Source organism: Hippocampus zosterae, chromosome 12 (genome assembly GCF_025434085.1).
Source record: "Hippocampus zosterae strain Florida chromosome 12, ASM2543408v3, whole genome shotgun sequence".
NCBI classification, from domain to species: Eukaryota; Metazoa; Chordata; class Actinopteri; order Syngnathiformes; family Syngnathidae; genus Hippocampus; species Hippocampus zosterae.
In genome coordinates, this window is record NC_067462.1 from 11,002,660 (window position 1) to 11,019,859 (window position 17,200).

At 41.2% G+C, this 17,200-nt stretch overlaps 1 protein-coding gene across 2 annotated transcripts; it reads right to left on the minus strand.

Annotated features, from left to right (window-relative positions):
* Positions 1-446: 446 nt before the first annotated feature.
* On the minus strand, positions 447-16,404 carry marchf4b (membrane associated ring-CH-type finger 4b). Of its 2 annotated transcripts, XM_052081510.1 has the most exons (5): positions 16,119-16,404; positions 15,282-15,910; positions 4,685-4,840; positions 3,049-3,241; positions 447-1,016 (listed from the first exon to the last, which is right to left on the minus strand). In XM_052081510.1, the coding sequence occupies exons 2-5, from the start codon at positions 15,666-15,668 to the stop codon at positions 592-594; spliced, it is 1,161 nt and encodes a 386-aa protein (XP_051937470.1). In that variant the 5' UTR covers positions 15,669-15,910; positions 16,119-16,404; the 3' UTR covers positions 447-591. The 2 variants fall into 2 exon arrangements, with proteins under 2 accessions (XP_051937470.1, XP_051937469.1); XM_052081509.1 differs by lacking the exon at positions 16,119-16,404 and having other exon boundaries at positions 15,282-16,112.
* Between the last annotated feature and the right edge of the window lie 796 nt (positions 16,405-17,200).

Below are 17,200 nucleotides of genomic sequence, written 5' to 3' on the forward strand. Positions count from 1 at the left end.
GGAATAAAGAGGCTAGCTAATACCGCAATAACGGAAAAGTTTAATAAAATATATGGATTTAATATATACCTTTTTATTCAATGTTGATTTTGAATTATTTATGAGGGTAAAGCATTGTGTATTCCCCAATATTTTATAATTAATACAGATAATGATTTGCTTGCAAAGTTGTCTTTACACTTCTTACAATGCTTTTTTGATTTTTTTTTTTTTGTTTGTCAATGGCAATTGAAACATTTTTTGTTGGTCTTTGTAATTATAAATTGAGCCGTACAAATTCTAGTTCAGCAAATGCTTGAAGTGACAAGATGACAAAATCCAAGCAATTGTCTTGCCTGTCGCAGGAAAAAAAAATTCAGCCTACCTTTTCCCCCGCCCACAAAATTTGTGAACCGAGTACCCACTGCATTATGAATCCCCATAAGAATGAATTTTCCACGCAGCTCTGCAAATTAACCAATTCGTAATTTATTCAATGCATGAAAGGACAGTGATGATGCAAACAAGACGGTCTCAGTCTAGTGCAGTTCAGCTGCTTCGCCGGCATTACACAAAATCCTCCACGTGAGAGATAAGGCCTCGTCTGACTCCTCAGACTGTAGTGACTCTCATGACCAGCTCTCGCGCGTTACCGCTGCCTTGGCTGCGGGGCTCCGACGACCTCAGGTGGCTGAGCAGGTGCAGGAGATTATAGGGGCAATGCGGGTCAGCCACTTCTCCGCCATCTGAGTTCCCGTGCGTCCCCGGTCCTCCTCCGGCGGCGGCCGCCGTCACCACGGTGGTGGAAGTGCCGCTGCCGGCCGCGGAGGCGACAACCATCAGTGAGGATGTGGAGGTGGACACCCCGAGCCCAGTCTGGTAAGCCTGGCTGGGCTGATGAGTCCTGTCCACTGTGACGTCCTTCAGATCAATGTTGTCCATAGACTTGTCATAGTTAAGGACCTTCCACTGCTGGTTGACAGCCTGCCAGCGGTGGAAGATGCGGAACACAGAAGGCCCCTCGTGGACAATTAGCGCTGTGGAGGGCATCAGTCAGAAAGGGCAACATTCATTAAACCGGTCGTTTAGTTTAGCACAAACTAAGATTCATTGAACCCAGAAAAAAAATAGCATTGCCTTCGTTTTAAATTCAGGTTAGCAAAAAGTAAAGCGTTTGTTTTCTGGTGTCGTTCAATAATCTCTTAGTGGAGTTTGAAATGACTTATTGATTTTTTTTTTGTTTGTTCTTCAAGCTCACATTGGCGAGAAGAATCTATTGTAACACAAGGTGCTTGCAGAGTGCAGTCAAGCACAAATCATCTTCTTAACCTATATGCTATTGCCATCTAAATTTTGTTCATCTCAAAAGTAAAGATGCCACAGCATTAGCTGACCGTGCACAACCGATCCAGTTCTGGGAAAGATGCTGGATTTACAAAACAATTCCATTCAGTGGAGCATTGAGGGTTAAACTTTAACAGATGTAAAAAATAAAATAAATTAAAATTCTGTGGCTAGGCTCGCAGGCTACTTCCTGTTTCAAAGATGCTAACAGAACACACTGTACCATTTTTTAAAAATTCCTCATTAGATAAATTCCTTAAAAATGGGACCCAAACACTTATGAAGGCCATCATTCATTTGATGCCAGTCACAGAGTTGGATGACTTGGCCCAACTCGAGTGTTGACCACACTCAAGAGGATTTGCAGGCGTAAATGCGTAAATATTAAACCGGGTTAACAGTTACAATTGTGGGCCCAATTTGGGACCGAAAAATAATTCAACACCCACCACCACCACCACAAGATATCGATCAATTTGCAGTTAATTGATTGATAGTCGTGCTTTGGCGGTTTACAAAATGTACTTTGATCGAAAGGTGTTTGTGCTTGGACGTCACCTGATTTGTTTACTGCTAATATTACTTCATTTTCAGATTTTTTTGCAGGATTTTCCCATTAAACCTGATTTTCACATAGAATGCTGTCTCCAATAACGATTGCCTTTTTTCGTGATATAATATATGGGGCTGTAGTTGATAATCATAGAAATACGAGATGCACTGTAATTAGATTTTTGGGGGGTTCAACTTTGAGTTTAAAAAAACATGGGTATGAATTCAACAATGTTGATTATTCTATCAGTATCTGACAGTGTCAATGTAAGATGAGGCTTATTATCTTTTAAAAGACACAATTGATGTTTTTTTTCCTCCCACCGTTCTCTGAAATGAGCTCACACTGCAAAGATTGCTTCTATTTTCATTGTTAAGTCACAGACAAGAAACATCTGTTTGTATTTTTAACACACCCACACTCAATTAAAAAAACAAAAACAAATAAAGAAATAAAATCTGCCAGATGACAAGTTCATCTCCTAAATGACTTTGCTGTCAATCCTGACCACACTGGAGATAATCAGCCCTCCCCTCCTTCACATCCTGCTTAGTCCTGCGGTGACACTCAAGAGTTTTCCTCATGCCGGATGCCATCCCACTGTCTTCCTCACGGGAGGATGTCTATCTTAAAACGGATGGTGCTACAAATGTCACTTTCATCATCACATGCAGAAAATATCCCCCCGCCACCCCCTCCTCTCACCATGCTTTCAGCGAGGAATTCTGAAAGTATGACTTAGTTACAAATCTATTCAAATGTATGCGGTGAAACCTACTTCAAAGATGAGCACGTTATTATTCGGCGATCAAACAAATTGTGCCACATCTTAATAGATTTCATTCATTTCATGACCTCGTCCAACACAATATGTTTTCAACAGACCAGTTGTGCAATCTAATGATATCCTAATAGGAGAGCTGTGTCAGGAAGTAATTTCCATTATCTCTCTTATGGTCCAATCACCATCAGGAGGGAAACAAATTGCAATTAGATAATTTTTCACAATTATTCTGCCTTAGATGTCAGCAATGGGAAGTTGAGCTACGGCATTTTTTTCCTCAATACTGGAATGGGGACATCCATTTTAGCATCCTTTCAAAAATCTGCCAAACGTTATTAAATCAACACCTCTGACATTTGATTTGCTTGCTTGTCTTAAATCTGCCCACCTATGCAGACGACGTCCATGAAGCCGTACATGCCGTAGCAGATCTGGAAGAGCAGGTCTTGGCGCTGCCAACGTGCCGACGGGCTGAACGACGACCACACCAGCCAGGAGATGCTGGCCATCAGGAAGAGAGAGCCCAGGATGGCCGCTGCGATCTGCACTTTCTCGATCACTGTGAGTGAGATGGCCTGCCACTGCGGGATAACACACAATTCCAGTTATTATTTCGATCATAGCTTACAGCTGACTGACAACTCCAAACTCAACATCTACTCCAATCTAAATTTCGATTGGAATCAGCTTTCTGAAGTCATTTTTTGTTTTTAACGACTTTGTAAAAATGTACTCAAGAGCGATATTCTGGCACTTAGTTTTGATGACACATTCATCATTCTAAATTGAAAGATGCACCTGTATGTGTCTGTGTGTGTGTACGTGGAAGATTGATTGCAAGAGTCACACTTAATTTTGACTGTTTGCACCGTAATTTGTTGACAAATCATCTTGCTGTGACGCAGAGAGGAAAAGACAGCAGTGCACAGCGCAAAGAAAAAAAAATAATTGTGCATGCAACACTGTAGGAATTACAGCGCAGTCTTCCTACTTCCTCTTGGCCAAATATTCTTATCCGCATCACAACAATTTTCGTCACTTGCTGTGAGTTATTTCACAGAACTGGCTGAACATTGCTTCATCTCATGCTCATATGCTTGACATTTTGTGACAATTGAACCGAGACCCGTTGTCCGGTTCTAATGTGGATTACACACAAGGCAATTTAATTGAATGAGGTGCAGCGTCTATTAGAGCCGAGGCCACCGTATAAGAAAATACAGGAATATTCTTTTTTTTTTAAGAATAACTAATTAGACTGTCCATTATTTTGTGGATTAATTATAAAATTGGGTAAAAACATTTTCATCCCTATTTTCAAAAAGAGGACTCCCCCCAAACATTTACACTGCAGATAATGAAGCAAAATAATCAAAAATAAGCAAAAAATGTTCAATGTTTTAAAAGTAAATGCTTTTTTTTAATTCAACACAAGGATAGATTGTGTGCTTTCAAGAAAAAAATTGAAGAATATTTAATATGATGAAATTCTGATGATTTGGACAATTTAAAAATTTAAAAAAGGTCTCTAAACAACAAATCATTTTTCAAAGTCATTATACATGATTGAATATAGATTCGTCGGTGATTGTTGCAAAAAAAAAGAGGGGCATCAATTTGTCCCTTTTTTTTTCATTTCCATCAATCTTCTTCATAGCTATCCGCACATAATCTCCGAGGGGAATTGCCATTCCAGGTTTGCGCGCCACTTTCAGCGAGCGCCTGGAAATTGAATGCATGATGTAAATAGACTGCAATGCCACCAAAGCATTTGATTATTCCGAGTTAGTCACCCGTTTTACCTCCCACTCCTATAGCATAGTTGCAGTATAAGGTACTTTGAGTTCTGCATTATGCTCACAAATGCTTCCTTTGTGTAGCAGTCTGGGAGGGGGAAAATCTGTCATCCTTTTCAAGTGTAAATCAAATCCGTCCAACACTTGTCAGCATTGAGGGCAACGCGACAGAAACGTCAAAACGCGGATTTTTAGAATTTAAGAGGTGGGATCGATCCGCATCCTCACCTGCAGCGGGTTCTTTGTGCTTATGGCGATAACCTGGTATTTGTAATAGCAGAGCTCACAGGCCCAGGAACCTCGCTCGCTGATCCATTTGATGAGGCAGGGTTGGTGGGTGCAGCGGACCGAGCCGCTGCAGCGACACGGGCTCAGGAGCTCCCCCTGCATAAGAACAAGAGACATTACCAAGTGCTTCTTATGGAATGGAAATGTGACACACACACACACACACACACACACACACACACACACACACACACACACACACACACAAGGGATTTTAAACCTCTTTGCCATTTTTTTAATGGGAGAGACCTCACATATAAGGGGAAAAAAATTCTGTGTACTTTACTTGAAATGACCAACACAGCACACCATACACATGATCCACAGCATGTATTCTCCCCCAAATAAAAAGGGCTGTTGTAGGACCAGAAGGAGAGGCAGCATGCTGTCACCGGTCATCAACATTGATAGAAAGTACCAAAAAAAAAAAGAAAAACATACAAGCTATGCAAAGCAGAAGCTTTTCTCCCTTGCTGTGGCAAACTCTTCCAGTTATTTTTATTTTTTTTTTATCTTACAACAGTCATTCTCAAACATTTTATACCAACACCTAAAAAAAAAAAGTGTATCCCAAGCACACTAAATCCCACTGTAATGACTATCATTAAAGTACAGTAGCATAGTCGATCTAAGTGGGTATGAATATCATGCAATTGCAAGTCGTTGTTAACATCAGTTTGAGTGTTACCACTGCACCTAAATATAGGAAAATTGTACAAAAAAAAGTTCAATACAACTGAACTGCACTTGGATAGCCATTCTTTCATGTACCACCAGAGTGAGCCCGAATACCAATCGTAGTATTAGTAACAGCCTTTGAGAATCACTACGTTAGACACACACTCAACACAAACACTTGTTCCTCTAGCTGTGACCAGCACATGAATAGTGGAAATATGCAAGGAAAAAAAAACATCCACCAGGTTGCTTAGATGTCCACATTATTAGTCTGTGGAAATCAAGCGGCAAGGGAAGTAGTGAGGGGGAAGAGAAGAAAGAAAAAAAAGGCCCGTCCACAGATGGTCTGAGTGGGCGTGTTATTGGCACGGCCATCAGAACACTTGTGACGTGTCCGGCAGGACTCGACACGCTCGCTGTGACGGCCCCAATCCCCGCCAAGAGCTGAAAAGCCAGGCTGGTGAGCGAACGAGAGCATCTGATAACAAACGTGGCATTACAGCCCACGCGTGCTGCAAATGACAACAAAATGTCCTTTTGTTGATCAAACAACAACAACAACAAAAAATAGGACATTGTACCCGTCTGTATTCAGATGACGCAGCTTTTGCATTGTTTCGCCCTGTTTCGTGCTGCATTATCACTAAAACACTTCAGTGCTATACATTTTTCTACCCAATGCTCTCACAGTGGATGTAAATAATGACATGATGCTAAATTAGCAATAGCTTCTAGCATGACTCAAAGGTCTGGCCGCCCTTCCAAGTGCACTCCATTAACTTTAGAAGAAGGGAAATTGCAGCATAATAAATAAACTCTGCAACAGAAAGTGTTTTTTTTTAAATTGGCAACAGCACTCAGGTCACAAGCCTTTCATTTTATGACCACCGGCAATATGGCAAACCTCTGGGAGAACAGGCAAATAAATAATCTTTTTCTTTTCCTTGAAAAAAACCCATGGCTATTTTCCCAGCACTACATTTTTTATCCAACTTTATTCTGGCAACTTTTGCTATTCTTGTGATATTGCAATTTTATTTGACATTACTTTTTTTTTAAATCAGATATTTTTCCAAGATTTCCAAACCGTACCACTTTATTCTCATAATACTACTGTAAGTTCTAGTGATTTATTTCCTGAAAAAGAAATGTAATAACTTTACAGATTTGTCCTTCCAATAGCATTAAAATAGATCCCCCTAATTTTTCATTCTTTTTTGCATTTTTTTTTTTTTACATCAGGAAAAATAAGCACTTTAACCCTTTCAGGGTCAGCGGTTACTACAGTGGACAGCTTACCAAGTTATCGCGTTACAGGGTGCATGAAAAGGTTAAAATGACAAATTTAAATGAAGCCATTTTCTGGCAATAATTCAATTTGATCTTAGTCGCAATCACTGCTATAGTTTGAAGTCGAGAAATTGCCAATCACATCTTCTGGCACAAACAACAGGGCCACCTCACTGAAATCAACAGGTGGTCAGTCGCTGCAACAAATCGACAATGTTGCCCTCAAGCGTGGGGTAATATCTCATGAAAAGTAAATTCTATAACACAGTCACTTACAAAACAAACTGAACAGTTGTGAGTTGCAACCTTGCAACTGTTACATGAATTAGTGTTAGTTTTATTTCCAATTCAAATTTGCTGTTATCAATGGTTGAGCAAGCTGGTGGGTGGGGCCTGAGCGAACAACCAAAATATTGGTGGCATCATCAATTAGTCGGAATAGACTTGACGAGCATCACCTCTGTGGTCATCTACCAAAAAATAAAAAATTAAATCTTTTCATGAATCCGTATATAAGCGTCAATTGGAGACCGTGGACATTTGACAGGAACGTCATGAGCAAAACAAAAAAATGAGTGGGAACTTTTGCAGCATGCTGAAATGGCTCGATAGGATCACGGAGCCAAATATGCAATATTATGCAGAGTCTGCTTTGAATTTCACTGGTGTCTCGAATGATGATTGCTTGAGGAATAAATTGGAGCTTTTTAAGTGAGCCGAGACACGAGGAAGCCCACTTCCACTTCCCAGGAGATTAATTTGAGAGGTATGACGGGGGGAGAAAAAAAAATCTATTGGCGTTCAAATGAGCGCCGTTATGTCTGAGATAAAATGGGGGAGGGAGGCCTGGATCGAGATGAGCTTTTTTTTTTTTTTTGCTTTTCCTCTGGGCCATTTCCAACAAAATGGCAGAGCGTCTGTCCTCCGCAAGATGCAGAGAGCATCACGCCGAGCCATATAGGAAGAATGACACCAACTTGTTCCCCTCGAGGCTTCTTATTATGCTGCAGACAAATCCAAGTGCATTAGATGCGTTGCCATTTAGCAAGCAAAGCTACGGATTCTGAGGTGAGGACAAGATCGAAGCGGTCGCTCCAAAATTGCACTTTTACGTTTCCCCCTTGCAATACTACTGCATTCATTTTCTATCAAATTGTACATCATTTCTCAGAGACCTGGCGGTTTCCTAGCAATTATAGCAGGGATAGAGCTGAATATGATTTTGAGGGCAGTGAGGTGTAGAAATGAGTGCAGGCAATTCGGCGTAACCCTGAGCTAAATTACTGATGGTGTCGTGATGGGATTAGAGCAGGTGCCACACTGCTTAACATACTCTAGCGTTTGGTCATTCGTACGTCCAGGCTGCTCAGCATTGGATGTTTTTTCTAAAAAAGAATCCTAGAATGATTATAGAAGAAAAATGGAGCTGCAAGGAAGGTTACACACCTTAGACTGGTCACCAGCCAGTCACACAAATGTAGCCTTTGATAAACATAAACTGGATGTTTTTAGAATGTGGAAGTTGGGATACCCAGAGAAAACCAATGCAGCAACAGAGAAAAGATGCCAACTCCCACATAGCAGACCCTCGACACTTGAAAAGTATAATAAGTGCATTGCATAACACTGCTTCAAAAGTTAGACGCATCACACCTCGAGCATCTTAAATAAAGCTTGCTTTCCCTCCCTTGTTTGCCAAGTTGCCAAATTCTAAAATGGATTTGTGGCTCGAGTTCCTGTTGAAAAGTATCCCACACAGAACACGACAAGCGACTTGCGCACTTATTTATTTTTTATACGTACCTGAAACAAAAAAAGGGATCACATGATAGCGAGCATCGCATTCCAGGCTCAGCTAAGTGACTAAAGCATGGTAGCCATAAGAAGCACACAAGCGGCCCGGATGCGAAGGATCTACGTCATCTGGTGGCGCTTTTTATTGACTGAAGCTTCTAGGCGATGCACAGTCAAAATACCTCAACTCACACTTGCCTGTAACTTCTTCCGGCTCACTAAAATAGGTAGTGATCATTTTCATTATTTCGTGAACGAAAATGTTTCTCTCCAATTTTGTTTTAGTTCTATTGTTTGTTTTCATTCGCTGTAATAGTAGAGTTTCGATTCAGTACATTTGAACTAAATCGCATTTCAAGTAGTTTGTTCAATTCCTTTTTCTATAATCAAGAGCCGTGTTGAGGTTCAATTCGCTTAATGTTACAGTGGCTTACGATATCAAATAATACTTTTTAGTGGGGGGCGGGGGTGAGGTTTGGGTTAAGATGTTAACATGTCTGTGTTTATTTTACACACACGCCGTTATGCATGGAACAAAAGCTTCAAATTTTTTTCATTGGTAATTTAACTCCCACAGGGGACGTCTGGCTTGACTAGTAAATAATGAGGAAATGATAGCGTGAACAAAAACAGAATGTTGCGGCTGTGATCATTCCGCCTATCCAACCTGGCAGCGAGGCGGTGCCATTGCTGTAGGATTCTTATGTAACAGCGATCATCCTCATTATCTCATTCAGTGCAAACAAGAGGCTTCTATACAGAATTAGTCTCATTCTCTGTCGAGAGATTGTAACACAAAGGGAGAATTAGGTTGTAAAACATTTGATCTGGTTCGAAGGGACCGTAGGCGCCAGGTTTTTGCGCTTATGTATTTTTAGACACAATGGCAAAGACGCTTGGATTCGCTCCCTCGTTTGTTTTTAGCGGGACGCTGCTTGAAGGTTTGAGGGAGAGGTAGAGAGGACGACTTTCATGGCTCCTGTGAGAGCAGAGATACAAAATGAAGAGGTTGATGAGGGCTAACAGTGCTCACAAAACACCACTAGCTTTGATGTTTTGGCAACATTTTTCATGGCAGTCATTTTGACACTGTAATCATGAAAAAATCTCCTGAAATTACCAGTAACTTTCCCCCCAAAATTAGTTTGAGGATTAAGAATTCCATTAAGATCTATTTGAGCCGCCCGTAAAAAAACATTTTTGCAATGTGTTTTTAAAAAGGAAAATAGCATTCAATGATATTGTACTATATAAAAACATAGTCATAAAAAGAATGTAAAGAATTCAGCCCACTTATGGTGTTTCCCATTATGTGTTAGCATTAAGCTAGTAGCCATTAAAGCAAAATTATGCTGTAATTTTATTTATTAAATAGCCTGAAGCCTTGTTTTTGCACTATGTCTAAATTCAGCCAAGATCTCAAACACGCCTGTTGTAATTGTATACTGTATATCACAGGTGTCAAACTCAAGGCCCAGGGGCCAGATCTGGCCCGCCACATCATTTTCTGTGGCCCGCAAAAGCCAATCAAACATGATGCTTGCTAAAATGTCTTCCAAAAATGTCAAATTCTTAGATGTACTAAATAAGAGAGACTGGAGTGTAAGCATTTTCTTATAACGAAACCCCTCATGACAGTAACTTCAACAACAGTGGAATAAACTGTTCTCCTTTATATGCTCTGTCGTAACGGCCTTCCAAGGGAAACGGTAACAGAAATGACCAAAAATGAATTTGACATCCCTGCTCTATAGTCATTATAGCATCGCTCGAATCACCAAGCTAAAGAATTCTGCACAGCACTGATGCATCTATCACACAATTTTTTTTTTTGTTGTCTCGCAGCCTTGGGGATGGAAGTGTTGTTTGGAGAAGGATTGTCGCATCACATACAAGCCACCTCGGTCAATGTGACAATCTTAAAAGCAAAGGCAGAAAAGAGGAACGCCTCACGTCCCCGCCGGCTCTATGACTCAGAGGCATGCAGACCTTCCACTTATCTCCCCTTTCAGAAACGTGCACAGTTCACACCTCGGCAGATCCATATCTGGGTTTGGCGGAGAGACAACATCCCAAACACGAGGCAGGCTGGCGATGGACGAGGACCAGCGTTAAGAGATAAGATGGCGTTCAATCAAGCTTTATTGACAAGCGTTGACGTGTCAAGGAGACGTCGATAACGTGGCGGGAGGAGGCCATGGGAAAGGCGTTTGGGTTCTTTGCTGCTTTGTAAGTGCCGCAAAATGTGCTGACTGTGTGGAGTGATGGTGTGGGAAAGAAGGAGCAGGGCGGGGGGGGGGGGGGGGGGGGTGCAAAGCAGCCTGTGGACCCTGTGTTAGTCAAAATGAAAAAGCCGGAGCTTAAAGGTGAAAAGATGGACTGAGATGCAAAACAAGTAATTTGCTTACATTGTAGGCCAATAAAAAGGCAATGACCATGAAATGATACAGTCAGTCTCACACTTTACATCAAGACAAAGTCACACATTAATTGCTTTCCTTCATATTCTATAAACTCATTATCGCTAAGGGTTAGAGACCAAAAGATTTTTCTGGTCAGTTATTTGATGATGTAATTTCTATTTTACTGCCAAATAGACTTGCTATGGCTCCCGCTGAGGGTAAAATATTTCCACGCAAATCTAGACAACCAATTAGTCTACAGGCTCAGTGTCAATCAAGCAAGACAAGCGTCACTTTCAGTGTCATAAAGCTACACGAGGGTTGCGATGTGAGTCGATTCTCGTTAGCACACAGTTGTCAGTATTGACCATATCATTTTGGTGACCAAGACAAACTTTCCCTTTGTGCCGCTGTTCCACACCGAAAGTTGAGAGATACCACTGACAGAAAACTCTTTTAAGACCAGTAACGATCAAAATATCTTGAACTTGTGATGCTAACCTCTGCACGCTACCACAAGCTTTTTTTTTGAGGGGAGGGGGGGTCCTGACGTGTGCAGACATGTGAAGACTGTATGGCCTTGATGGTTGGACATTTCACTACTCTAATGAGCGTTATATTCTGGCGACAGCAACAGTTGGAAGTCCTTTAAAATGATCAATGTAAGATCTGCCAAAAACAGGATTGGCGTTGGAGCAATTTCAAGCGTTAAATGTCGATACGGAGTAATAAAGTTGACTGGTCAACTCACCGGTTCAAACACTAATTACCACTTAGTGAGGTGATCTTAAATTTGATGGTCCTGATTTCCATTTAATTATATTCATTATGGGCCTATTCCTTTCAGTAGAGCAAATGGGGTCTGGGATTATGCCTGACGGGCCTGATGTAGTGCGACATTATGATCAAGATGTCTTCAAGCCTTGTCCAGAAAGGTGTATTGTTTTTTTCTTTGTTTGTTGTTAGGTGTTGTTTTTTTTTTTTTGCTTTTGCATGTGTGCTTCATTTAAACATATATTGCCAAATACAAGATGACAGTACAGTTCTGCTAGAGCCAATACTAGATTCTAATGCCCAAATCCAATTCCAACACTTAATCCCTTCCCCCATGCGTCCGCATTTGCAAAATGCAATCAGTTATTGCTGGGTCTCTGATACTCAAGTCATATTGTAGAGTGGAAAAGTCACAGAGAATTAAGTTGACGATTCCCCTTCCTTTAAGATAAGATAACTTTATTTGTCCCACACTGGGGAAATTTGCAGTCTACGGCAGTAAAAATGGGGGAGAAATGAAAAAGAAAACAAGTGTTGCATGCACAAAAATCAATGTTTCAGAAAAAGAACCGTGCACAGTATAGAATGCAATATAATTGTGATGTAAAATTGTGATTTTTTTTATCTGATAAAATTTGAATTTATCAACCAATGTTTTCTGTCAAAATATTCAAATTTTCTCGTAAAATATCTCGTAAAATGTGTATTTTATTTTCATAAAATGACAAAAAAGGTTAATGCTAATTCATTACAGTAGTTTCAACCACATTATATTGTCCTGTGGTTTTTCCTTTTTAAATCTTAATTTTTTCGCGCCATCACCTTTTTCTCATCAAATAACGACTTGTAAAATTATACTTGATACATTTCCACTAAATTCCAATTCCTTTTCTCGAAACATTGCATGAATAAGACTCTTCTTTTGCAACTTTTTCATGCTTGTTCATTTTACGCATTTACTCTCATATGAAATAATGTATCCTCAGAAATTTGACAACTTTACTCTTGTACAATTACCACTTTTTTCCTTACATTACATCTTGTTTTTTTCGGGTTTTTTTTGTGGGGTGGGGGGATTACATCTTGATGATGTTACTCTGATTTTTCTTTCCAGCCTATAAAAAGTAAGCACAAGGCTGAGTCTTTCCCTTATTTTGCAGCAGCTACAGCAGCCTTGCTATGAGATTAGGTTCTCTGCCAACAAGACCTTGAGAGTGTAGGCAAGCATTCTGACTTGTACTCGTGTTGGATGTCCAGTATAGCAGTCATCCCAGTCACTCTGCAGCGATGCATTAGCGGCTGAGAGAGACGATCAGGTGTGACGCAGAAAATTATCCAGTTTTATTTGACTTGTCCAAATAGTTTTTTTTTAATTAAAAATTATTCACTACAAATACAATACAACACACCCTTATTCATATTGATCTTTCAGAAGAACTGCAGCTGTAACAAAGCGCTTTACCGAACAGTTTATGTTAAATCAACAACTAGACGGCAGAAAGTACAATTAACCTGTGTATCTCCGCCTGTTTCCATCCATACCGCAGAATAATAGCCTTCGTTTTCCACTAAACAGGCTCAGATTGCAGAGGAAGTACATTGGGGAGTGAAATAAGATGCGCTCATTAGTCCCTGTAAAGGAAAAACGTCTTTTAAATTTGACACACCGCAGAGAAGGCTGTTGTCCATAATGCTGCCAAATCTGAATGGTAAAAAATAAATAAATAAAGTGACAAAATCAAGTCAATTGAATGAACCTTCAAAATAGTGAAAAAGCAAGCTCTTCTCTCCGCTCTCAAATACTGCAGGCGTGTCCACATAATGCACTGTTTAGTTGTCAATTATCAATCAAGTACCCTTTCTAAGGCCTAAAAAAATGATTCCATTTCGTATAGCACAACAACAACTTTCTTAGGCCGACACATATCTCAACATGTCAGTCATAAGTGGGAGAGGGTTTTTTTTACTTCTCATTTAGAAGTTAGCCCAATGTAGTAGTCCAGCATAAATGTAACAATTAACGTCAGCCATTTAACGCTGAACTATTACTAAACGTAGCAAACATATTTTGTCACTTTCAGATAGTTTTCTGTTGGATTCCAAAGTGTATCAAAGATGGGGAACACAGAAATGGTGACAGCAGTTCTGTGATATTCATTTTTTTTCAGTTCAGTTTTCAGCAATTGTCTTCAATCATGTATTTATTTAGAAACAGTTTTATGAATTTACATAATCGTGTGTTTATTTTTTTTTTTTAAATGTGGTTTCAAATTCATTGAGATGGGCTAAAATGTATTTGATATCCAGTTACAGTCAACAAAGGTCCTTAGACGTAGAGCCAAAAATTGGAGATAATTGACAGTCTTTTTTTAAAATCCAATGCATCAATGGAAAACTGGGTTATTTTGAAATTTGAAATTCTCTGCTGGCACCTCACCCTGGCCAGTCGTAGATGAGAGGTTGCACGTTTTTCAGTTTTAAACTTAAAATAAATATGAGTTTTCATTAACTTAATATAGCATGCTTCTTAGCCTGCAAGCTCCTTGCACTTCATGAGAAATATTAGAAAATGTATTTTTTTCATTGAAGATCAAAAAACCTTAACATGTTGCAAGGCTTCATAGCTGGTTAGTAATAAACATGTTTTAAAGGCATTTAAATGAAGTCGTGTTGAGATTGTCATAATCGAACTTTTGATGCCAATATTTTCACTTCTACCGCAAACTATCAGCTCCAAACCTCCTTGACAACTAATACTCGTAATGGCCAAGAAAGAAAAAAAACAACAAAAAGTGATTTCTCACAACTGAAGATGCCACAATAGGGTGGCAAAGATGAAACCCCTCAACTCACTTCAATGTCTATTTTATAGAGCAAAGATGCCACCAGATGGTGCCAGAGCAATACTGGTTGTTAATAATGCTATTTGTTATTTTTCAGATACATACATTAAAACAAAAACAAAAAAACAGCAAATTTGTGAATCACTGTATTGACTTGTAAGCTTTGTCACAGAACTAATAAAACTTGTAACTCTTGAAATTCCACAGAAATTATATTTTTGTTGTGTGTGTGTGCAACTGTGCATGTGCGTGCGTGTGTGCAAAATGTTTTGCATGTAGGTGGCATGGTGGACGCCTGGTTATCATGACGGTCTCACGGTGCAAGGGCCTGGGATTTGATTCCGGCTTTCCTGTGTGGAGTTTGCACGTTCTCCCCGTTCCTCTGTATGTTTTCTCCAGGTACTCCGATTTCCTTCCAAATTCCAAAAACACATGCGGCAGGTCCATGGGATTATTGTCCCTAGGTGTGATGGTGAGGGTAAATTTGTTGTTTGTCTCTGTGTGCCCTGCGATATGCTGGCAAGTAATTCAGGGTGTACCACGCTGGCCTGCTGCCCGAAGACAGCTGGGATAGGCTCCAGCACGCCCGCGACCCTTGTGACGATCAGCGGATTAGAAAATGTATGGATGTTTCTAATGTATATGTACTTTGTTCACTAACGCATGGGAAACACTGCAGCATAGCATAATCTCTATCATTACAATATGCATCAAATGAAGTGTGGAGCAGGAATGAAGGAGAAGCTTTGCACTCACGTGCTCAGGTCCCTGGAAACAGATCCTGCACAAGGGCGTCCTGAAGCCGCTTTCCGTGTAGCTGGTGAGGGAGAACCTCTCCTCCAGTTTGCCCTTCGAGCAGTCATCAGAGGAGCTGCCGCATCCTCGCAGCGCCGCCGACAGCTCCGTGGCGTCCACCCAGCCCGGCACCGCCGGTCCTCGCTCAGCCCCGGCTGCTGCTGACGCTGCCGCCGCGGGCGGGGTGCCTCGCTCGGCGACGCCCGGCTCGCGGCTCTGCGTGGCTTGTCCGTTCATGGGGCTGAGCGGAGGCTGCGGCGGAGGCGCCGGCGGCCCGAGCAGGAGCAGCCTCAGGTCACTAAGCAGGACGCAGCAGCGGCTCTTCAGCATAGCCTGGCCGCGCAGCATCGGCCCTGCGGTCCCTGTGTTCCCAACCGGCCACCGAGTCACAGCAGCACCGCGGCGCAGGGGCGCAATGCGCGTCCCCTCATGTGGCGCTTGGATGGGCTGACCTGGTGGGATATTTACGACCTAGTACTCCGATTAAATGTCTTTTACCGTCCGAACGAGACAGAGTAAATCCAAAAGGCGGACAAATCCCATGGATATAAACAAGTGTCCGAAGCCATTGGGCGGAGTGAATGGAGATGCTGGAGGAGGAAAGTCAAACGTTAGATTGATGGGCTTGTGCATTTGACTAATAAGGATGTGGCCCATCGGTGACCACTGTCGTCGTCTTCTCATCACAGCCCCATTGGCACGATACAAACTACAATCTACCTTCAAACTAATATTCATTAAAGCCACCCACGTCACTGTTATGTGCGAGACAAAAGGAGTCAGTCAGACGTGTCTTACCTGGCCAGCTACGTCGATTTCTGCACGGGTTTTCTCACCCCCTACTCGCTACCCAGCCCCCCACCTTCCTCTCATGCTGACAGCGTCCCCCTCCGTGGGGAGCAACGTGCACGCGGGCGACGATGATGGGGGGTTAATCCAACGCGGCTGTTGGAGCGTCCTGCCGTAGGCGAAAAAAAAGCATCCGGTGAGCTCGATGCGGTGTGAGCACTGGCTTTTGCTGCTGCCGACTCCGAGCGTGATGCAGTCTGGGACAGAGCCCAGACCAAACGCCACACACACGTCATGCATGTTCACAACACATTCATACAAGCAGAGGAGGAAAAAATCGTCTAGCTATGTTCTAAATCTATCTCGTGATGATTAAAAGTCTACGCAACCCCGTTCAAATGCCAAGTTTTTGTGTTTTTTTTGTTTTGTTGTAAAACCAGAATAAATTATTTCAAACACTAATCCAGTTAATGTCACCTGGATTTTTCTTTCACCATCACAAAAGGGGAAGTAAAAAATATAGAACCGAAATGGACAAGTTTGCATACCCTCTTATAACGAGGATGTCTGTTAATAAGTAATCCATCACGTTCACACTCGTGTAAAATGGAAGTTACCTGTCACAATTTAAAGTGCTTCTCATTAACCCCAAATAAAGTTGAGATGTTCCTATGAAATTTTACTAACTTTGCTTTGTGCTAATGACTCATTTAAACTTGTTCATAATTCTTTTCCCATTGACTAAGGCACCTGTTCAAGATGCAATGCTGCATAATGCAATGGACCATAAGCAAATCTCCCCAGAATGGTGCTACACTAAGACTAGGGGTTGCTATAGCCTCATTAGAAATCAGTGTAACCCCAGTTCAGCCCCTCCAACACTTTGTTTAATATTCTAAAATATATACTTTATTTTACCCCAAGGATCAGTCAAGACGTGGAAGAGAAAGAAATCCCCACTTATATTTGTGTTTATCTGTGCTTTTCGGTTCATCGTTCTTTCTACCCATTTTCATTACTTTCGGGATATAAATAATGTAGTCAACAGACAAAAAAAAAATCGAACATCTAATGTACTGTCAATTTGAAAA

What these genes read in the sequence shown, in the direction of transcription:
- marchf4b (XM_052081510.1), bottom strand. Translation starts at nt 15,668, where the DNA reads ATGCTGCGCGGCCAGGCTATGCTGAAGAGCCGCTGCTGCGTCCTGCTT. An exon ending in GTTTCCAGGGACCTGAGCAC is followed by an intron (nt 4,841 to 15,281) that starts GTGAGTGCAAAG and finishes GTTCTTATGCAG; the next exon opens with GGGGAGCTCCTGAGCCCGTG. An exon ending in GCACAAAGAACCCGCTGCAG is followed by an intron (nt 3,242 to 4,684) that starts GTGAGGATGCGG and finishes GTTATCCCGCAG; the next exon opens with TGGCAGGCCATCTCACTCAC.